General features: G+C 37.7%; 1 protein-coding gene across 1 annotated transcript; it reads left to right on the forward strand.

The window, feature by feature from the left end:
• Positions 1–16: 16 nt before the first annotated feature.
• slc38a6 (solute carrier family 38 member 6) lies at positions 17–23,528 on the forward strand. Its single transcript, XM_030126800.1, has 16 exons — positions 17–362; positions 2,178–2,308; positions 2,421–2,494; positions 2,869–2,921; positions 4,028–4,067; positions 8,042–8,120; positions 11,459–11,544; positions 11,636–11,694; positions 12,785–12,856; positions 13,261–13,317; positions 13,836–13,915; positions 14,003–14,103; positions 18,705–18,829; positions 19,559–19,703; positions 19,987–20,081; positions 20,204–23,528. Exons 1-16 carry the CDS (start codon positions 270–272, stop codon positions 20,285–20,287), a joined length of 1,374 nt encoding a protein of 457 aa, XP_029982660.1. The 5' UTR covers positions 17–269; the 3' UTR covers positions 20,288–23,528.
• The last annotated feature ends 286 nt before the right edge of the window (positions 23,529–23,814 follow it).

Below are 23,814 nucleotides of genomic sequence, written 5' to 3' on the forward strand. Positions count from 1 at the left end.
TGGCCATACGTTGAGATATGCCGTTTCTGATTGGTCACCCTTCATTCCGTCATAACAACCGCGACGGAAATGAGAGGCTTGTGACGCTTTGATCAACAACAACAGTGAACAGCTGACAAACTGATAAGATAAGATTACACGAAGTTATTTAAGCGACAATGGTGTCATAATTTTGCGGTCAGAATCAAATGTCTGCGCGGTTTGACACCACGTTCTGAGGCTTTGTTTCCTGAAGGCTGAGCCGTGCACTGAACTTTCCGGAGCTGAAAATGAGCATCAATGGAAATGCCAACACAGACTCACTCAGAGACTTCACCGACGGATACACCGAGACAAATGAAACTTCACCTTTATTAAGACATGTAAGTACTGACAAGTAATAGTTTCCAGTCTAAAACTGAAGCATAAAGGAGAGGTATTTTGTAATAATTCACACAGGATACAAGCTGTGAAGTTGAACATCATGTGATTCTTATGATTACTGCTTTCGTTTCCCCTGCTTTTTCTGCCTGTGTCAGCACTAAAAGAGAGAGTAGATGCACTTTAAAACAGAAATTACTCCGTCGTTTTGCTGTGATTTTTAAAGATCCAAACTACTTATAACCGTTAGCCATGTTTTAAAAAGTATATATACATCTGAAGGTGTCATTTTTTTGGAGTTGTTTTTTGTGCATATTTTATTAAACGGTATTTAGCAAAATTTATTTAAGTTGTAACTCCATTGTTAACCAATTTATTGTGCAGTGCAGGTCTACTTTATTCATTATTACACTCCCTTGTTTAACTGTAAAATCATCCAGTTGTGCCCAAAAGTAAATGGTTTTAATTTGCTAAAATATATTGCTTAATGAAAAAATAAATCAATATAACTTTTCATTTATTTACTTCCTTACTTACTTCAGACACATCAGTTACATAATATAATAGTGTCCACATACAATTCATTTTTATTTTTTCCATTTAATTTTTTTATTACTATTTATTAGGTGTTGTGAGTAGTTTAATACAGTGTATATTAGGTAGAAGCAAATAAGTCCAACTTGTAATGTAGAAAGGATTTAGCTATATAAGGTTTTTTGAATAGCTCAGTGAAATAAGGCAATAATTAATGATAATATACAATAAGATTAAAAGCACAATATAGATATGGGAATATATCACACTGGAAGAAAAATACTTTTTGAATCCCTTTTTCCAAAGAGCACCTTGAATAAACTCTTTTTTGGTCCGAGAAGCATTCCTTCCCAAACGTTTATAGATATGGGAATATATCGAATGTGGGAATTTTTTGTTAAAATGTGCATTGGACTCCACTGTCACTAATAGTTGGATATACAGATACAGGGCAAAAGTCAAAATCCCTTTAGTGTAAGACAAGAAACAAAGGAAAATAAAAAGTAAACTGTAGTAAGATTGTAAAGACTTTTCATCCCATTGGTCAAAATTCTCTGTAAAATTGAGACCAGAACACATTAAATAAAAACACATTTTCTGCTTTTTGTCTTTTTGGGAGTATTTTTCCCCCTCAAATTACATAAATTTTGTGTGAGATTGTAGATGATTGTCTCGCAGTGTATCAGATTTGGCAGAAATAGTATCATTGCTGTTATTACATCATGATAGCGTTGTATCATTAGTTGAGATGTGACTTCTGCTACAGCATTGTGTCATCCTTGTTTTGTCAGATCGTGGCAGTTTAATTTGTTACATAGTTCTTCATTTATATTTCTATTTTTTTCGGTGTCAGAGTTTGCTCCCCGTCTTTCATTACTGTAACCCAGAGTGAATCGCATTCAGCAGCCTGCAGGTCAATCCAAGCTTGCTGAGACACGGACACCGGAGTTGCTACTCGTTCGCTCCAGGATATCCCCTATTAGAGAGGTCAAGCAGTGTGGGCAGCTCCCCTTATCCTGAGCTTGGGCAGCTGTCCCAGTGTTACCAGCTCAAATCCCTCCCCATCCATTCCCATTTCAGTTCCCTGATCCTACATGCCACTGCAGTGTTGTATCATGACATCCATCATCAGGGCCACCCAGTTGTTCCTCTTACTGTCTGCTGGAATTCTCTTAAATCTTTTACAAAAATAATTAGAGTTTTTCTCCATTACCTTTATAATGATAATGATTGATTTAGCTCTTTTTCATGGCATGTTCTTGTTTTCTCTCCTCTGTGTACAGGGAGCGGCGACTATCAGGACGAGAGGAGCCTCCTTCGCCTCCTCTGTTTTTAACCTGATGAATGCCATCATGGGCAGCGGTATATTGGGTCTAGCTTATGCAATGGCTCACACTGGCATTATTGGATTTTGGTAAGAGTAAACTATTGTGCTGTTGAAATGCCTGACAGCCTTTGGAGATATCACATACGCATGACTTTGATGTAATGCCATACTGATTCTCCTCTGTGTACTACTTTTCTAGTATCCTGCTGGTAGGGGTATCTTGCTTGGCAGCGTACTCTATACACCTCCTTCTGAAGATATGTGACCAAACAGGTGAGAGACTAACAATAGATACACTGTTAAACTGTAGATAAACATGTCCCTGTTGGTTTATACAAGCGCTTTCATCCCTGATTTTTTTCTCCCCACCCCATCCAGGATACTGAATCTTACTTTGATCATGATTAGATCTGTGTTTACGAAGCTGATTAGCTGTCTATCTTAGCTATTTATTTCACAGTCTTTATTTCATAGCTGTGACTTTATCAGCTGACATTAAAACTTAACACCAAAAGAAATAAAAGCAGGGAGATAAGAAAAAAAAAACAAATGAAAAGTGTTATATGACCTATAATCACCAGCCCTTCCACTCCATCTTATGTTGTTTTTGAGTATATTTGAAAGAATATTCAATTGTTTTCTCATAGGTATTAATTCATATGAAGACCTTGGAATGCAGGCGTTACAGAAACCAGGAAAGGTGAGTGTTGCTTTTATGGGGTCACTTTTATTTTAAGGAACACGTATTCAGTAATAGCTAGTTGTTTCTTAGCATAGCATGTGTAACACCACATTGGTTCTTTCTTATTAGTCATTATTAGAAGTATTCTTCACGACCGTATTCTCCAGCTGCTAGACCATTAACCTAATATAACTAGAAAACCAGTCGGATCATCATCATCGTAATCATTTGTTCCTTGTGCCACTATCAACATTTCATGAAAATTTCATCAACTTCCTTCCTCATTATCATTAAATAGTCAAGCTGTGCAATATGACGAAATCACATCATGATAGAAAAGATGTTAATGCTCTTGTTTCTGTCATTGTGTTACATATCACACTCTTTAAGGCAATTCCTCTACATTGTATGGAGGCAACAAAAAAGATGAAGGGGAGAACGAGAAAAAATAGGGCAACTCTAAACAGGAGTTTCTTGCACAGAAGTTACAAATAAAAGAAGAAAATAATAGTTTTTTTTTTTTACTTGCAGGCAAATTACTCTATTGTGTAAATGGTTATTGTAATATGAAATTACTATGGTATTTCAATATAATATTTGCACATATGAAGTCTTTCTAGATTATATTTCAACATTCGATGATCTTAAATTGTATTTTACATGCTATTCATATTTTTTTTTTCTTTATTTTTTGTGAGGTAGACATTTTGTGTGAGTGACGCAACTTTTATTTCCTTGCTTTTGCTCACAAGAATATCAGTGCAATTGCTGTGCAGGTCTTTTTTTCTTTTTTCAGGACTTTTTTTCAGTTATTTCCAAAGCTTTATACTGTGATGGAATATTTTAGTACCATCACCTACCTCCAATCAGCAGTTATTAGAAGGTAATTGAGGGAAAACTCATTGCTGTAGAATGTGGTCATGTAGAAGGTATTTATAAGTGCTCTATATTTACTAATGAATCACTTATTATGTATGTTAATGGGTAACTAGTTAGTAGTGAGTATTTGTGCCTCAATACAAAGTGTTTCCATGTTTTTTTGATTTGCTGTCTTTAAGAATCCACATACTTTGTACATGATCAGGAAACATTCCCTCTAATGACTTCCTCAAAAATCTTTTTAGGTTCTGGTCGGACTTGCTATTCTCATCCAAAATATTGGTGGTAAGTCAGCCTTTATTTCTGTATTTTTTTTTTCTACTTTGACATCCATTATTTCTGACATATTGGACTTGAAACCTCTTCTGCGGTTTTTGGAGCCGAGTGGTAAAAAGGTTGCATAGTTCTCCAGTCTCAGTCCATGGTCAGTTTATTTTGGAGGAACGTAGTGCCGCCTGCTGGAGGAGAGCGGAGCCCGTGTCGACTCCCTCTTACCTCTTAGACTATTATCCGGATTCTCTGATAACCTTTGACCCTGTAGCTGCTATCCTCAGGGCCCTCTCCCATGGGCCTGAAACCTGACTTCACGTCTAATTGATCACTGATGGTAAACCCACTCCCACCCTGTGAGTGTTGAGTAACCTAATGGGACCCCTCCCTCATTTCCCCACACCCCCCTCGCTGCTCTCTCTTGCTGCCATCTCCATCCGTCCCTCGGCCACAAACGGGGCTTCTCAGACAGTCGCGAGCTGAGGTGATAGCTCCTCTGCAGTCATTAGTGGCACGGCTGAGTGGATTATTGCAGTGCCCTCTGGTATGTTTGTGGTTTTCCCAGCATGGGGCAGTATGTGTGAGAGTGTGAGAGCCAGCACTCCAGCATGCATCTGTCTGCACCCCAGGCCCCTTTTATAAGAGTGCAATTAGCCTCACTCTGGGTAAACATTCATTTGCACTGCCAAAGGCTGATGGGCCAATTGACCTTAATTACTGACCAGCCCAGGGCTCTCACACGCTGCCTCTCCTCTTGCTCCTAATGAAATGAAAGTGGCTCTGTCTTATGTTCAACACACTTTCTAACTGTGCATATGACGGCGACCACACACAGACGCTTTATTTCACCTTTCTACATTCATGATTATTAGTAGAACATGTTTTACTACCACTTGGCCAATAATGATCTTTTTTTCTTCATTTAAGGGCCTTTTTGTTTAGAGCTGTAAGTATTATCTACACGGAAGTGTTGTTGTGTTTACAATAACCAGCTGCATGAAACTAAACCATTGCATCAAGTCTGTGGTGTGATCTGTGTCTGTGTGTGTGTTTGTATCCCTTTGGATTGAACTTGACAGTACAGCTCAGTAATAACATTGTAATAAAGTGGTAATAGTTTGGCAATAACATGTAATTACCAAGGTTATAATAGTTTTGGATTTTTCATTATAGTTTAGATTTATTTAGTTTTGACTTTTTTTTCTCTAATTCAGTTAGTTTTAATTAGTTTTTAGAGCAGGTTTGCTAGTTCTTATTAGTTTTCGTTATTTTCTAAATGCTTAGTTTTAGTTAAGTTTTAGGGTTTTTTATATCTTTTATCTTCTTCGCCGTCAAATTCAAATAAATCTCATACAGGACACTGCTGCTTTCTCCCAACTTTAGTCTGTGTTTCCAGGTAGAGTGGAGACGAGAAGACGACTCTAAACGACAAGTGACGAGAAGTGACGGACCGTGAAATGCCATATGGTGCCACTAGCTAAAATTGCTTGAGGGAAATAAATTGATTTCATATCATTCCGGCACTGACAAAGACGAAAACGAAGGGAATTTTAGCCATAAATTTTATACATTTTAGTTAGTTTTGTAAGCACACAATACAGTTTCAATTAGTTATCGTTTTTTTTCTTTTAATTCTAGTTTTTATTTATTTCAGTTAAAATGTTTTTACAATTCTAGTTTTCGTCATTTCGTTAACGATAATAACCTTGGTAATTACCAAATTAATTGCAAGGTACTGGCTTCATATTAACAGGTATATCATATATTTGGGTAATATTTGAGTAAATTTTGGGTGTCAGGGTAATAACACTTAAAGATAACACAGACAATAGAACAGGACTCAAATAAACATTTTTTTCAATGTTATGGAAGATTTATGATTTTAATCTGCATGAATTTAAGACAAAGCGTGACCCAAAAATACAGTTTATTTACTAAAACTATGTGCTTAATCTGACTGGAGAAAATTAATATAATTTAGCAACAAAGGTCTCCAGCGGAAGAATCTGGATTTTTCAATTCAGGTATTTTACACTACTTTATGAAACCAAAACCTTGATTAATCAAATTATGTCAATATATTGCCCAACCCCACCTAGTAAGCATATCACAATAAAATTACATTAGTTATTATTGTTAACAAGTTAGTAACCCATTAATGTGACTGCATTACAGTATTTGCAGGTTCAGTTTGTCAGATTTGTATGACAGTGTGTTATGGTTACAGCGGGAGAAAAACTTCACAATTTTGGGTGTCAAAGTTGTAAATTTCCAAGTTAAAAACGCTGATATTCTCTGAGAGTAAAGTGGCAAATTTGCAAGAAAAAAACCTCTAAAACATATAATGATAAAGTAATGTTTGTTACCAGACATGCCGATATCAAACCTAGCTTCCTGTTTGATTCTTTTTTTTTTTTTTTGGTAATTTCCAAAATTTGTCTTGCATGTTTATTAATTCATTATCTTGGATAGTATCTGAAATGTTGTCTTATGAATGTACAACTATAATCCTGAACATTTTGTTTAATTTCTCAAAATATTACACCCCCTTCCTGCCTGGAATGTAAAGGAAATTTTACCTGAAGTGACCTTATTACACCCTTGTTATCTGCATATGATTATGTGACATCTGTGGAGTTTATTTGAGTCTGTTTTGTGCGGAAAAACAGCTTTTGGTTGCTGCGTGCTAATCCGATTTCTTAACTAACAGAAGCTAATGTTGCTGCTGTGAGCAGAAGGGTGGCACTGCAGAATGAAAACTGTATCCACAGATTTTATTATTGTATATTGAGCCTTTAAACAGATAATTGGTAAATGTGTCTATGGTGAGTGGAAGACCAGTATATAGTCTTGCCTGATTGCTATTTTGCTGATGTGTTTCTTCATTATTTGTGGTGCTTTTATTACTGTGTTAATACATTTTATTCACATATTACCCACATATACTCATTAGTACCAAACTCTTGTATCATTACCTGGTATCTCATCATTACCCCATTATTTTCCATGTAATTGCAGAGCTATAATGTAAAGCCCTACCTCCATTTATGAGATTAATTAAAACACCAAAATATCCTCTATGAAACAACGCAGAGGAGGAGCTGCTGCCTCAGAATAGCTTCTTACAGACAGCTTTGAGTACTTTTCATGAGCATAAGATATATCGCAGAGTGGGGGTCCTTGTGTGTGTGTGGGCTGGTGGGTTTAGGAGGAATTTTCTTTCATAAACAAATACAGGATCTAAGGGATTATGGTGCAGGCTTATTTAACGGCGAGTGCAAGGCCTGCCTTGGGGCAATAAGGTCCCAGCTAACTCTGGCTCTGCCTGGTTTCACAAATCTAAATCCTTTAACATTATCTCCCTTTATCACTGACCACACACTGCATCTGAGTCACTGATTTGTCCATGTCTTGGGCCAAATACATCCCCTTTTAATGGTGCCTTTTCCATCACTCTTTTCCCTATTTTTTGGCGTTTTTGGGGCTGATATGACCCTCAGGAAGTGACCCAGATCCCCCCTCTGATTGGCTGTCCGGGGAAGGATGTTGGATCCCATCTGAGGCAGATAATATCCTGTTTCCTAGTGAGGTAGGGAAGGGGGAGAAATACCTGGATTAGCGTCAGGGATCATTATTGTTAGCATTCCTCCCTCTCACACTTCTGGCTCTGCCTCTCCTGGTCTTGAGCAGTTGGAAGATCTGCATAATGTCTGCTCCTCTGCATCGAGGGCTTTGCTGATGATCCCGTTGAGCCGCCTGCCCCACCCATCTGCTTTAACTCAGAGCCGCGGTACCCCTCCGCCCTGCCTTCCAGTTCCTTGTGCTGGAAAACACGCACCAATTTCACACTGCAATTTAGAATGGCTTGTGGCAGAATACAGTCATCTGTTGTGTTTATGACTTAGTAGTTTGGTATGATCATGTAATTTTTTTTGTTTATTTTGCTTTTTAAAAAAAGGCTCTTATTTTCTTATTTTCTCTCTCCTCAGCCATGTCATCCTACTTGTTCATCTTGAAGTCAGAGCTTCCAGCAGCTATCAACAGCTTCTCGAACTCAGAAAATACAGGGTTGGTATTGACAGAAATGTCATTAGATTTTATTTTTTATTTAGTATTTCAATTTGGCTCTAATTTCTTCAGTGGAAAAGAAAAGTGACTGCAGATTGCACAAGTTAATTAATTTTTTAAATCCTTTTAGTCAGCGAGTGAGAATCTATGTTGTAAATCCAAAATATGTTTTGAAATTTTTCCTGAAATCCTCTGATTCTTTAAAATGGTTTCTTTCTCTGCAGAGTTTTTATTTTAATTCAGAATTTTAAGAGTTTTTAGTACATAGTTTTATTATTTTTTTGTGTGAATTGATTAGTTTTCACTAGTTTTTTGGGTTATATGAGGAAAATCTAGACTTGTAGAAGCAATTAATGCAAGAATGCAGGTCAGTAAGAATCCAAAATGCAAGTTTTAAGTAGACATTTTTATTATTTTTCGGGGAATGAAGTAGTTTTAGTTTTGTTTTTTGGATATTATCCGCGGAAACTTGACTAGAAATGTTGTGATGGTAGCCATTTTATAAAAGTAAGTGTCTCCAATTATTTAAAAAAAATTTAACTTAAAGTGGTTTAACAACTGCAATGCAAATCTAGGGGAGGAAAAAGCTGATTTTACCTGTAGTTCTTTTTAGTTTTAGATGGTGTTGCATTGTAGTTTTTATTTAGGTGTGTTATGTTTTTGAAAACTTGGTAACAAAATCATTTTTCCTTGCTGGACTTCATTTTAGTTGTATTTTCATTAGAAGCTCTTCCTGCCACAGTAAGGAAACTTTATTCAGAGTCGACCACCACCGCAGCTATTGAACCCAGTCATTCATTTAAATTAACTGGATGGATTTAAAAGTCAGCACTAAGATAACAAATGAGTCATTCCTGTTCCCATGATGTTGTAGATTATACCTTTGGCCTCTGAATAAGTCACATTTGACACTTCTGCACCACACAGCTACACAAACTGGAATTAGTCAGGCAGTGAGGAACGTCTGAAAAATGTGGTGGAGGAAGATCTCTCACTAAACCACAAAACACCAATACTTTGTCTGTGAGCAACTGAGGCGAAACTTGCTCTTGGTGTAGTGTGATGTGAAGATGCCCAGAGGAAATGTATTTAATGACAGCGATCCATTCATCACCCATCTTCAGCAGCCTGCATCTTTCATTGGCCTGTGTGGACAAGTCTGCAGCTCCTCGCCCTCTGAGAGCAGAATAGTCCCAGCCAGGCCAAGAATGTAACTTCTATTACTTTATTATTGGCCACACTGGTTTAAAGCAAGACTTGTAGCTGCTTTCAGCCCAATCCGTCAACATCTGAATCTTCCACACACAGCTGCTTTGTATTAGTGCTCTCCTTTCACCCCCAAATCTCTCGCACATGTTCCCCGGAATCAGACTGATACAAGGGGATATCAGTTTTGCCATTCTAATTACAGTTCAGTGCTGAGGGAAACAAAACATTTCTGTTAATGAGTGGCTTTTGGATGTTAACAGACACATTCCCAATTCCACCAAAGCCTAAATAAACGAGTTGTTTTATATTAGAATGTGTTTCTTTTTTCTGGCTCATTTGTCATAACAACAGCAGAGCAAAAACACAGTTGTGCTCAATCATTTCGTCTGTGCTAATGGAGTGTATGTCCTGTTTATGTTCTTCACATCACGCTTAACAAGGTCAAGGACATGGACAGCTGACAATTTCAGTTTGAGCTGCTCTGGCCAGATTTACGCTGATGTTCAACACTTTGCATAGATTGACTCATTGGCAGTCGTACTCATATCTTAAGTGAGAGCTGTCCTGCATCTTGTTAGAGCGTGAAATGTTCCACATTTCATGGGTCTTCTAGGTATCCTGAGCTCTTACAGTTAAACTCAGGACTTTTGAGAATGGTGCTGGAGTTTTTTTTTTTTTTTTTGGCAAGGAGGTTAGCTTAGCGTTGGTAGAACACTTCAGCTAAACATAGGCTTGAGTAAAAGTGATTGGACAGGAGAGATTTAGGGTCAGAGCAGAGGTCTTCCTGACATCCAGTTACAGGGCAGAATGTGTGTAGACGCAGAGACAAATCCATCAGCGCCTATAGTAACACCACAGCTGTGAAACTGCCAAACAGGGGTCAGTGGGTGTTGATGTGGTCAGAGCAGGTGCTGCTGACTGTGGGAGCCCCATAAAGAGAAGTGGAGGCAGTCCTTCATGACCCCCACGCTGCAGTCCAACATACAGCAGCACCCTTCCCACCCGACCCCGACCCCTTTGGAGCCGACATGCCTTCCACATGTGTCACAGCGAATGTGCCCCGCCTCCTCCTCTTCCTCCTCTTCTAGCTCCCCAATCCCGAATAAACCGCCAAGGCTATCCCTCAGCAAAGGAAAATATTATTCCCCCTCTCCAAAAACCCGGCAAGTGAAATGTGGTCTCATCTGATGGAGCGACACGACGTTTGCATGTGAATTACATAATTGTTATGGTTTGCAAGAGCTAAAGCCCTTAATTCATACCACATGATGAATCTGTCGCTCTGTATTTGAGCACGAAATGGAGACAAATTTCCAGAGCCAGAGTTTTATGACACTGAACATTCATCTGTTCTGCTCTCTGTGACATTTCCAAACCTAGGCCCAGTTGGTCAGTAGGAATCTGATTATATTTCAGATAGTGGATTTGATCACATATTGAAAATGGGTTGTTCAAAGGAAAAAAGAAAGTATTCAGAAATGGGATTACATTCAGTGTCATGTAGTCCAGCCTTGGTTTTGATCTGAAGTGAAACTTAAGTATGTGTTGTTCAAAAAATTTAAGTAGAATTGGTCTTACCTGTCATCCAAAAAATCTGGGTTTTCCTGATCCCAGCAGCAGCAGCCACAACTCCATACAATAATCCTCCACACAGCTGTCAGTATCAAACTGTAATAACATATTTGATGTAAGATGTCATTACGTATAAAAACACAACATCAAAAGTAGTTTATGTGAATTACATCCCTAATTGCACATCCATTTAGCTCCATTCACTCTGGGTCAGATGAAGAGAAATTAAAAACAGAAGAGGATGTTTCAACTGTTTTATGATGTTTCTTTCAAATAAAAACACTTTATACGATCCAATTCTACCAGCTATATTGTATTATATAGCCCCATTTAGAGCGCTGGTAATCTGGAATTGTATTAATCATGAAATGTTTTAATGTGCATTAGATGATTCAGTCTGATGTTGCTTTGAAAAACAGCACTAAAAACAGAAAGCAAAACATCTGGATCATTCCCATTCAGATTTAACTGGGCCCAGGGATATGATGATTAAGAGTATGGTTTGATTATATCAGTCCAACCTTTATTAATTTATATCTCCTTGATTTTTTTTTCAGAGGAGCCTGGTATGAAGATGGACGGTTGCTTCTCATCATCATCACTCTATGCATTGTTCTGCCTTTATCAATATTACCTAAAATTGGTACGTGAGTAGTTGTCTTAATGTTTTGATTTTCATTTGCTGAATAGTTTAGATCGGTGTATGTCAACAGATGTCTTTCTTACTCCTCTAGGCTTCCTGGGCTACACTAGTAGTCTCGCTTTCTTCTTCATGGTGTATTTCACAGTGGTGGTGAGTGAACTATAAGATGGCTTTTGGGAGGCATACCGTTTTCACATTTTCTTGTTCAGAATTGATGGATACATTTATGTAAATTGAGGTTCTATTTATCTTTTTTATTCATCCCTACTCATAATTATATGACCAATGAAAATAAAAATAAACTACAAAAGCACTCCGAGAGCGCAGACCTCCGCCAAGGCATATCAACATTTCCTGAAAATTTCATCAAAATCCTTCCATAACTGTTTGAGTTATCTAGCTAACAGAAAAACAAACAAACAAACAAACCAACAAACCAACAGACAAACCCCAACAAAAACATAACCTCCTTAAACCTCCCTAGGTAAAAAACAGATGAAAAGTATTACTGTTACTATTATACTATACCATTACCATACACACTATTACTATTATTAGTATGGGCATCTTTCACAGTAGTCCTTTATTATTTTAGTAACAACAGTACATATTACTCTATAAAACTATTCTATGTTCTGGGATGAGACAAAGAAAATCCAGTCCCTCATAAATGTAGAATCTGAAGCTGCCTCCTCACTCTTCATTCCATTCCTTTAATTTCTTTTTCATAGATCCATTCATAAAGCAGTTGATTACCTCCGCCAAGGAACGGTGGAGGTTATGTTTTTATTGGGGTTTGTCTGTTTGTTTGTTATCAAAATAGCTCAAAAAGTTATGGACGGATTTGGATGAAATTTTCAGGAAATGTCGATACTCGCACAAGGAACAAATGATAAAATTTTTATGGTGGGGTGGGGGGGGGGGTGCTGATCTGCCTTGGCGGAGGTCTGCGCTCTCCCAGTGCTTTTTTAGTTTTAGCTGTAATTTATCATTATTCTTATGACTTCATGAATCATATATCAACAATAGAGTAATTTTAGCCATGATTGATAATGGTGTGGAAATAAAGGTAGCATTTTGTCAGTATTTTAGACCCTGCAGGATTCATGGGTACACATATCATACTCACCTTGGCTTTCCTGTAATCTCCACCCTATTCAACATACACTTTCCCTCCTAATGTTTTTTGTGCCCTTCCATTGTTGACATGTTTTTGTTTTGTTTTGTTTTTTATCTCCAGATTGTTGTGAAGAAATGGTCCATCCCCTGCCCACTGCCTCACAATGCCACTTCATTTTCAACTGCCTATCAGGTAAGAACTACCTCATTATTCTGCTGTTCTTATGCACATGCTGACAAATACTCAAACACTAGATGCTATAGGTCTGAGCTGTTTAGTTTAGACCAGACGGTCACGGCCAGGAAAACCCAGGAGACCCAGTTCCCTGATTGGTTTGGCTGTGGCTGATGAGGACCAGAGGAGGCTGCAGGGAGCTGTAAATGGTAAATAGTGGCAGACCTGAAGGGAAGGAAGTTCAGGTGACCTTGCCTAAGCCTGGAAATGGCCTTTGACATTTTGGAATTATACAGACCGTAGAATAACTTCAGACCTTCAGACCTGGCATGGCTAAACTTAGACGGTTGTTTTCCTTTCTCTGAGCTGCAGCAGCACTCTCAAAAATAACACGCTTCGTCCTTCTCTTATTGTTCCTCCAGATATCAAATTCCTCTGACTCAGATTGTACGCCCAAACTCTTTGTCATCTCCAGTAAGGTACGTATATAAAACCAGCTTGTTTCTCTCGTATATCGCACATGCAGAACCTATGAGGCGGCTGTGAGAAGCTGTTGAAAGTATGTCTGCTGTGTTGCGGTTTTTTGACTCTGGTTGACAAGTCCCACTCTTTACTCGTGAAGGATTGGGCTGTATATTTGGAACGCGAGTGCACCACGCAGCTGCCACTCACATGTTTATTACACGTTACGGCCATATGTGCATGCATGTGGCTTGCAGATTACTTGAAGCACATGTTGGTTCCAATTATTGAAGAACAACATGACAGTGTTTCAGGCGAGATCCTTAAAAAATAACATCTGAATTGTGTGTAAAGATGTTTATATCATCCATCTGAATGAATTTAGTGAATGAGTGGCATTCACACCTGAATTCTGCATCTGGTAATTACTACTCCGCACACAGTACCTTGACCCAGAAGCCCCTTCACTCCTGTGTAACGACGTAAGCTGATAATTTGTAAATGACAGCTGTGCTTTGCCTCATGTGTGTTGCAGAGTGCCTACGCCATCCCCACTATGGCGTTCTCCTTCCTATGCCACACAGCTGTCCTGCCGATCTACTGTGAACTTGACCGGTCAGAACTGCTGCTTCTGTATTTTTCCGAATTTACTCAATTTACAGCACAGTAGATTTGTGAAAATTATATCTTTATCCCTTTCAGACCCACTAAAGCGAGGATGCAGAATGTTACCAATGTCGGTATTAGCCTCAGCTTCCTGCTTTACCTCATTTCTGCACTTTTTGGATACCTCACCTTCTACGGTAAGTCAACACCAGATACCATATAATACAATACGGCACGTCACAATATGATATGAGGCGATACGTGACAATATGATGTGCTATGACGCGATACAATATGCCATAAGATGGTACGATACAATGTCACAATAAGATACGACACAATATGATATTTCACAAAATAATATGACATATCATAACACGATATAATACATCATGATACAATAGTACATGATACTTGACAATATGATGCGCTATGACACGATACAATATGACATAAGATGGTACGATACGATGTCACAATAAGATACGACACAATATGATATATCACAAATAATACGACATATCATGACATGATATAATATGTCATGATACAATAGTACATGATACTTGACAATATGATGCGCTACGACACAACACGATATGGCATAAGATGGTACAATATGTCACAATCTGATGTCACAAAATGGTACAGCATGACATGACACAATATGACACTGCATGATATGTCATGATATGATATGATGTGATATGACACGATGCAATACAATAAATTACATCACAGAATGACACAACACAATACAATTATTACTCAAATTTTATTTTCTTGGGCTGATGAAGCTGTATTTCACATTCATACAGATACAGTCATCACATTAATCAACATATTGCACAAGATTATAGACATATTATGAAGATTACTTTTGAAATGTAATCTGTTACGGAGTACAAGTTGCTTTGTTTTGAAATTTACCAATTTAACTGTTTTAATTATTTCATCACGGTAATGTAACTTTATTGTTTTCTGAAGATTATTTAAACTTAAAAATCCTAAAGATATACATTTACAGTTGGCGGTATAAACTTCACAACACTACTTAACAATGTTTATTGTCTGTCTTCTGTTAAAGCAGCAGTTACTGGGCAAAATTACCTTTCACCATGTTATAAGCTCTGAGAAGACAAGGCTTCCTTTTTTCTAATCACAGGCATTTTCAGACACGTAGGAGGGTAAACCCTTTCATGCATGAATTGTGAGAACCTTAGTCAAGATTTTTTTCTTCAGTGTTTTTATTCCTCCTTAGGCAAGAAAAAACAATGCAATCGAATTTTTTTTTTTTTCTGTGGAGTTACAAAAATATTCATGCATTTAATTTTTGAAGTAAAGAAACGTGTTTAAAACCCAATATCAGAAAGGGATATGAAAACAATTAAATAAAAACATGTTTAATTCCGCTAATCTGATGTCTTCTCACATTTTAACATATTCTAATGCTAGTAATTCCTCACTTCATCGAGATAATATGCAAAAAAAAACCTTCTTGTCTAATAAATAACAATTGATTTACACTAAAACATGTCACTGCAGATCAGGTTTGTCAAGAACAGCACAGTTACAGTAATGGTCTGAATGTCAGTGTATGAGATGGTGCGCAAGTGTCCACTGTGTTGGCTGATATGAAACTAAAACAACGAAACCCATGAATATACAAGAGAACAGCTGGAGAATAACTGTCCACTGGAGTGACTTATACATGAAAGGGTTAAATAGGGAATTCATTCATTCTTTCATCTTCTGAACCACTTAACCCTTGAGAGGGTGGCCGTGGAGCCTATACTAGCTATGTTTCAGGTGAAGGTGGGGTTAACCCTGGGCATGTTACCAATTCATCACAGGGCTCACATATACTGTATGTCCCAAAAAAATTGCAATTAGATTTTCCGTATTGATAACTTTCAAAATGATTAAACAATCTAAATGCTATTTCGGGGTATGAAACTGTCACTTGTTACCTACATCTTGCAGAAAACCCCGTTTAATTTGGTTCAGTGGTCATGGAGAAATGTGGATCTTTGTAAAGCATCTCATGGGTTTGTTTCTTCCAAGTTTAGCACTTGGATGCTCTTGGCATTCATATGATGTCCTTTTTGATGTAATTCATTATTCATTTCATTAGTTGAAAATGAAAAGAAACAAGCAGTCACTTTTTGAAAAGAGATATTTTTGTGTGCAAATCAAATGGGGTTTTCTGCAAGATCTAGATAGTAAGTTATAGTTTCATGCCCTGACATTGCATTTTGATTGATTCACTATTTTTCAAGTTATCATTGCTGAAATTCCAATTGTAGTATTTTTTGGGACATATGGTAGAAACGACCACCAACCAATCACTATCACATTCACACCTATGGGCAGTTTAGATTAACCAATTCCCCTATAAGTGCGTGTCTTTGGATGTTGTAAGGAAGCAGGAGTTAAATATGGAACTGACAACTGCAATTCCTGACCGCTGATCAGAATTCATCATGATTCTACCATTCTTGATTAAAAAAAGAAGCCACACTTTTCCATAATGGTGTGAAACAACATCAGGTTATCTCTATTTATAAAATTAAATGCTCTAAAACTACACGATCTTGTCGACCTTAATACTCTTATCATAATGTATAAAGCCCATGAGCATATGCTTCCCTACAGTCTACAGATGTTTGAGCCCAGACAAAGTCACTATAATTTAAGGGGAACTGAAATCTTCACAAAAATTAAGTGTAGAACAAACTTAAAAGCCAGTGTATCTCTGTTAGAGGGGTACATCTGTGGAATAATCTGGACTAGAACTTTAAAATGTCTTCTTCAATTTGTACATTTAAAAGGATGTATAAATCCACTATAATAACAAAATATAGAACATTATCTGAATAAGTGAATATCTAGTTATAATATAGAAGAATGCATAAAATAAGATATTATTGTAATTAATTAATTAATACAGACTATCATGATTAGGAGATATTATCACATTTATTAAGGATTGTATTTGTGGTAAATATTTAAAGTGCATATAAATATTATAGTTTATATTAAAAACTTGTAATTACACAAATCTGATTGTTTGTGAGGTGACTAAAAATAGTGTATGTGAATGGTTTGTATGGATGCTTTGTGTTATTGTAAAAATATACAGAAAAAAAAGTGTGTTAACAAAACACAGGAAGCAGAATTAATTTAATTATTAGTTTGTAAAAAGGGGTGGGAGTCCATAAGTTAAACTTGTTCCCACTCTTTTTCGAGCGCAGAAATATTTAGTTTGACTGTGTTGTATTATTCTTTGTTATCTGATGATTCTATGTGCTCGAAATAAAACTAAACTAACCAACTAACTAGTTACATGTTGCCTTTGGATTGAATAATCCAGCTTCACTCCATGCATTACAGCCTTTTTTCAGATTTAGAAGGATTGTGAATTTCCAGACTGAAAGGCATTCTTCTCTGACAACATCATGGCTTCCTGCCTTGTTGTGGTCGTCTGGTCGTCATGCACAGTGACTTGAAAAGCTATCACTAATATTGTGATTAGCAGCTCGAAATAAATGACATCATTTTCTCAGTAACCGTGGCTGATTACAATTACTTTTACTTATACACTTTTACATGTAACTCGTTAACATTGCACACAACTTAGTGCCTATTGCATTGCTGCATTTCTTAAACCTTTATAGGGCACTCAAAGAAATACTCTGAAATACTAAATTTCAAACATAGTGTATTATTGGAGGACATAACAAGACTTTATTACTTTTGTAAAATTTTTCACATTTTTACCTCCGCCAAGGAGGTTATGTTTTTGCCAGGGTTTGTTTGTTTGTTTGTCTGTTTGTTTGTTTGTCTGTCCGTTAGTGTGCAACATAACTCAAAAAGTTATGGACAGATTTGGATGAAATTTTCAGGGTTTGTTGGAAATGGGATAAGGAAGAAATGATTAAATTTTGGTGGTGATCGGGCGTGGGGGGGCCCACGGGGGGGGGGGCACTGATCAGCCTTGGCGGACGTCTGCGCTCTCCGAGTGCTTCTAGTTTTTATTGTTATGCAGAAAATCAAGGTCAGTGACGTTACCATATTTGGTTCCTTACCTGTCAGTGGCAAAACAAAATAATATTTAAAAAAAAAAAATACAAGATGTAAATCTAAAACTAGAAAAGCACCGGAGAGCGCAGACCTCCACCAAGGCAGATGAGTACCCCCCCCAAATCACCACCAAAATTTAATCATTTGTTCCTTGTGTCAGTATCAACATTTCCTGAAAATTTCACTAAAATCCTTCCATAACTTTCTGAGTTATCTTGCTAACAAATGGCCAAATAAAACTTGCCCCACCCCCACCCCCCTGATCACCACCAAAATTTAATCATTTGTTCCTTGTGCTAGTATCAACATTTCCTGAAAATTTTGTCCAAATTTGTGCATAACTTTGTGAGTTGTCTTGCTAAAAAACAGACAAACCTAAAAGAGGTACAAATGCAAGAAAAACACATGTAAGGTGAAAGGAACATGCATTTTAGAACATTAGAAGATCACTTTTAGAGCATTACATCAACATAAGTGCTGATCCAGACACCGTCCTGTCCACATCCACATTATCCCTTTGAACATCATTCCTTGCATTAGTACCATTACTTCATGGTACCTAACACAGCAGGTACACTTACTGTTCATGCAGACCACAACTGACCTAAGATTGTTGCTTCACTGTAACTGTCACTGTCTTGTAATGTGTGCAGAAATGACCAAAAATGGTCACTTGCCCGATAAAGGGTTAAACCTGTGTGTTTTTATCCCACAGCTCATGTCGAATCTGAACTGCTGCTCAGCTATGACAGGTACCTGCCTCGGGACGTCCTGGTGATGACAGTTCGACTGGCCATCCTCCTCTCTGTACTGTTAACTGTACCACTCATCCACTTTCCTGTAAGTAGACTGACCACAGAAGGTTCTTTTAACACCAGAACAAAGTATTTATGATGATTCAAAGCACACACAGCCAAATGTGATCCATTTAACCCATAAAGACACGGAGATCCTTTGTGTTACCTTCCAAATCATTTTTTTTCTACATTTAACTTCTCCATTTATTATAATATTATCCTGTTCATTTAGCATTTTTCAATGTCAGTCAGGTATTTTCTTATATTTATTTCACTGATCATGTAGATATTCATAAAAGCTCAGAGTAAATTCAAAGGTTATTATACCAAAACTGGGGAAAAAGAGACTTTTTCAGCAAAATATATCATTAACTGAACATGAAACAAGCATCTACAACTACTGTCATTGGTCAAACTACATGGATTTTATTGGTGAATCAAAGTTGTAGAAGATGATGGTGTTTCCACGTTCACTACGGAGCCTTTGAACGTACAAATGGGTCAGATAAAAACTCAGGCTTCATTTTACCTGAAAAATTTACATGTATCGATAGGATTAATAGTTCAACAGTTATAAAACATTTGAAATCAGTAGATGCTTTTGGTTGCTGGTGGCTGTTTAGATGTAATTTTCTACCAGCTTCTAGTCTGTAAAACTCATCTCTTCCTTTATTTTGTTGTTTATATTTCTGTTTTCAATATATAGGCATTATTGGCATGTACTTTTTTCAGAGCTGTTGTGTTGAATGTGTTTTGTCTGTGTATTTTTCAGGCCCGTAAGGCTGCAATCTTGATATTGTTTGGAGGGCGGCCTTTCTCCTGGTGGATCCACACAATAGCTACCCTCGTTATCCTGGGTGTGGTGTTGCTCATGGCCATCTTTGTCCCTGACATCAGAAATGTGTTCGGCGTAGTGGGTATGTGCTTCCTATCCATGTGTTTTTTTTGTTGTTTTGTTTTTTTTTTGTCGTATTTCTAAATCATGCTAGTTGTCTTTACATGTTGTATTTGTTTTCAACTACACCAGACATTAAAAGCAGCCAAGATCTGAGCCAATTATTGATCACAATTATTGATCACAGTATTTTCTTATACATAATTTATGGCGCAGTCCTGCTCAAACAGTTTATGAAGCGTCTATTATCAGACATACAGTATGATGTCTGTGTTATTGAAGTGCCCTTCCTGTTTGTTCAACAGGATCAACAACATCCAGCTGCCTGTTGTTTGTTTTCCCTGGTATCTTCTACCTCAAGATCAGCAATCAGAACTTCAGATCCTTCGACTCCATCGGGGTAAATACATATCGTCCTCCTCATTTTGGCTGTGTTTACTGTTGTGCTTTTTTTTTTTTTTTTTTTTTTTTTCATTTCAGGCTGATTCCAACTCTGTTTTTGTTTGCTCTTTGTGTTTCCAGGCTATATTTCTGGTGGTGTTTGGTTTGATTGTGGGAGTTTTCAGCTTCTCTGTCATTGTCATCACATGGGTTCAGGGACCCTGACCCCCCCCGCCTCAAATCAAGCACAAGAGAAGAAGGGAAAACAATGCCAAAGAAACACAATATGAGAAGCAGCGCTAGTACTGCATATTTTTTTATTGTCAACTGTTTTTTCAATGGACCAAACCTTTCCTACTTTTTGATTTTACAATTTTTTTTTTTTATATAAGACTGTTCTGTTTTTTTGTTGTTGTTTTTTTTAATTATCAGATATATTATCCAGGTCAGAACTGCAAAACAAGCCAATTTTTCAAATGCATCTTGTGTAACAATCTACACATATTTTTATTATATTCTATATACTACAGATATTTAACAATCAAAGCTAATATTTTTTTTTAATTCTGTGATTAATGGCCAAGTATATATTGATCCATCACCGTGTTTACAAATGTTTCGCTGCTATTCTTGTCACTGAAACACTCAGCTGTTGTTTGGACCAATACTGTCTTAAGGGAATCATGTTAAAAAAAATATTAATGCTGGATTTTAATAAAAGGGAAACAATTTTTATGTACTGATATATAAGTTGAATCATTTAAGCGCTAAATATCGTTATCAGTCTAACATCAGTCCACATCTATGGCCTGGTGTTTGATTGGCAGGCTCGGTCTTGATGCTGAGACCTGCTCCTCCACATTGTGCCTGTAGTTAATCAAAGCCACATGCCTGGTACGTTTCTAATCATGGCGCTGTTTATATTGTCTTCATACTGCCTCTGGATCCTACGGCCACCCGACTCCTGCTTTTAATCTTAAGGAATTAGCCAAGACCAGCCCCACCGTCCCTCCAGAGCGCAGTGGCTGCCCGCCCTTCACGCTCCTTTAAAGAAGGAGCCACAGTCCAGGAAATATCCTTTACCTATGACGAAGTGCACCACATTTATTACGGACACATCTTAAGCTACAGGTCATTTGTGTTGACTTGATTGAGTGTGACTTGATATGTAGTTGTTCAGCACTTATGAAGACCGTCATCAGCTGTCTGTCACTGGTGTTATCTGTTAGTTGTAACACAAGCTCTTTTAGCAATAAAACACCCTCAACCCCCCCCTCCCTCTCCCCCTCTTACCCTGATGTTCCTACATGGGGTTACTGTGGGAGCTGCTGAGCTACACCCAAACACAACACAAGATTACCACCTAGTGTCCAACGCCGTTCACTTCAGTTCAGCCTCATTTGCTGTGGTTTGTGAAACTGAAAAGAGATAAGAAATTTTCTTCCAGTTTTATCATGTGTTGTAAAAATGCACGTTAACGCAGACCAGAGCTGTTTTTACGGAGGTCTGACTGGGGCATGTGTCCTCAGCCTCGGGTGGGAGTGTTTTTGTTTAGTTAAACTCACTCACACCCTGGGCCCATGTCCAGCAGTATGACAACACCATCTCCCAGGGTTAAGGCAAGGAATGAGGCGGAGGAATGATGGTGGGCTGAAATTATACTCCTGTTGGCAGCCTCAGCTCTTATATTGTTTTAAGAGGTGTCGGCTGTGTTCTTTGAAAATTATTTGTTGGAAATCAGGATTGGGATCTTTGAGTAACCACTGGCCCTGCGTTGACCTTTGACACTTTACTGTTTGATGACACTGCTTTCAATGGAATCCAAGCATCCAACAGTCCGAAATATTCAGGTCGACTTTGGCAGGAGATGACAGGCAGCCTCTTTAGATTAGTGGTGCTAGAGCAAATTTCACCTCCTTTTCCTGTTTGTGTTCCAACAATAACATCAGCTCAGCGTGCCATTCACACAGGTAGTGGACGTCAGAAAATGCAGCAAAGCAAAGAGCATGTACAACATCTGCTTTCTGTTTACCCGCATAATCTTGTTCAACAGGAATTCCAAGCTGAAAGGTGCTTCAAGGGTCTTTTCACATAAGCCTTTAAATGCAGTTTGGCATGATGAGTGGTTTTCCTTGTTAGTCATGGTGGCGGACTGCAACTCAGCAAATGCCATCAATACGCAAGTGTCATCACTGATGAAGAGCTTATTAGCTAAATTTTTCCTTCCTTCCATTCCCTCTGTTCCTTTTCAGTCTCCATCACCTTGCGCTGCTTTTCTGCTTTTAATCGATTTCCACGCTCTATCAGTAAACATACCCTGTGTGTCACAGTAAGAGCATTCCTTGAGCTGAGAACTTTTTTTTTTTTTGAGACCATAAATGCTTTGGTCATAGCAGAATCTACACTTTTCATGCTCAGATTTCTATATTTTTATATTTAAGGGTTTTTTTTGTTTGTTTTTACTGGTTATTTAGGACAGAGCACCAGGCAAATGTATTTAAGGAGCATCATGTTGTATAATGCTTGTATTTACTGCATCTTGTATTTCTGTTTTCAGTCTTTCAGATGCTCCATGTTGTACATACACAGATTAATTTTTATTTTTGTTAGAACACCACCAGCTGCAGAAAGCCATCTGTTATAAAAACACTGAAAACTGCTGCTTATGTTTTAAGTATTGTTTGTATTGTGTGCAGCAAACAAGCTGCTGTGTTGAATGGCTGTCTTTAAACTGAATTGCCTGACATGCTCATCACCTGTCACGGCTCAACAATAGCAGCAACACAATGATGTGAAATATACTGGCCTCCAGAGCTGCTGTCGCCATAGTCACCGACACATTACAAACCTTGGAAGGAGACCGACTGGGATGTTATATTGTCCACAGAGAAATGAAGGTTGAAAGTGAAATAATCCTTTGGTAAACAAACACAGGGGATTTCCAGTGTTCAAAGATTGCAGTGCTTAGTTATTTTGGCAGATGATGAGCAGGGGTTGAGGCTGATGGAGGCCCACTGGTCACTAGCTCAGTATGGGGTTCAGACCAGTCTGTGTTTTTGGGGGGGTGAGCTCTTCTTGCTGTGCTCCCATCAGCCCTGGGCTGAGCTCTTAATGCGTCCCTGACGCCTTGCTGGCGCAGGGGGCCACGCTTCCTCACATCTGGAGCCAATTACCCAGAAGGGGCTGTGACACAGTCCCCCCACCCTCTATGTTTTGCTCTGTTGTCCACTCTCGCAGTTACATTCCTCAACTTTTCACTACACTACTACATTCCCATTGAGAAACGTCATAAATAATATATATAACCCTATATAAAGATTGATGTTGCCATATATGTAACCTATAAGGTGATATATTATCATCATATATACAGCTTTAGAAATAATTAACAGACCACTGTGACAAAGTAGAGGAAAGTCAACAAGAAGTAATAACATGTAGTAAGTATATTAAGAACAGCTGATGTTGAAAAACAATCTTGAGACAATGAATATTCTTAAAAAGAAAAACAAATAGCAAAATGTCATTTGAAAAATCACAAGGGATTTAATAATTCTCTCCAAAGCTGTACATCCTCTGGATATATGAAGATAGAACTTCATAACATGAACATTACATGAACAAAAGTATTGAGACATGTTGAATTCAGACATTTCATTGGTAACAGAGTTCTGGGCTACAAAACACTTAAAATGTTGTAATTTAATTTTATATTGCAATAAATAATATTTCAGTACTCGTTTCATAGGGGT

Source organism: Sphaeramia orbicularis, chromosome 22, assembly GCF_902148855.1.
Source record: "Sphaeramia orbicularis chromosome 22, fSphaOr1.1, whole genome shotgun sequence".
Classification (NCBI taxonomy): domain Eukaryota; kingdom Metazoa; phylum Chordata; class Actinopteri; order Kurtiformes; family Apogonidae; genus Sphaeramia; species Sphaeramia orbicularis.

Coding starts and splice junctions, on each gene's coding strand:
- slc38a6 (XM_030126800.1), top strand. CDS start 270: ATGAGCATCAATGGAAATGCCAACACAGACTCACTCAGAGACTTCACC. Junction 4,068..8,041: donor TCTCATCCAAAATATTGGTG/GTAAGTCAGCCT, acceptor CTCTCTCCTCAG/CCATGTCATCCTACTTGTTC. Junction 11,545..11,635: donor ATCAATATTACCTAAAATTG/GTACGTGAGTAG, acceptor TTACTCCTCTAG/GCTTCCTGGGCTACACTAGT.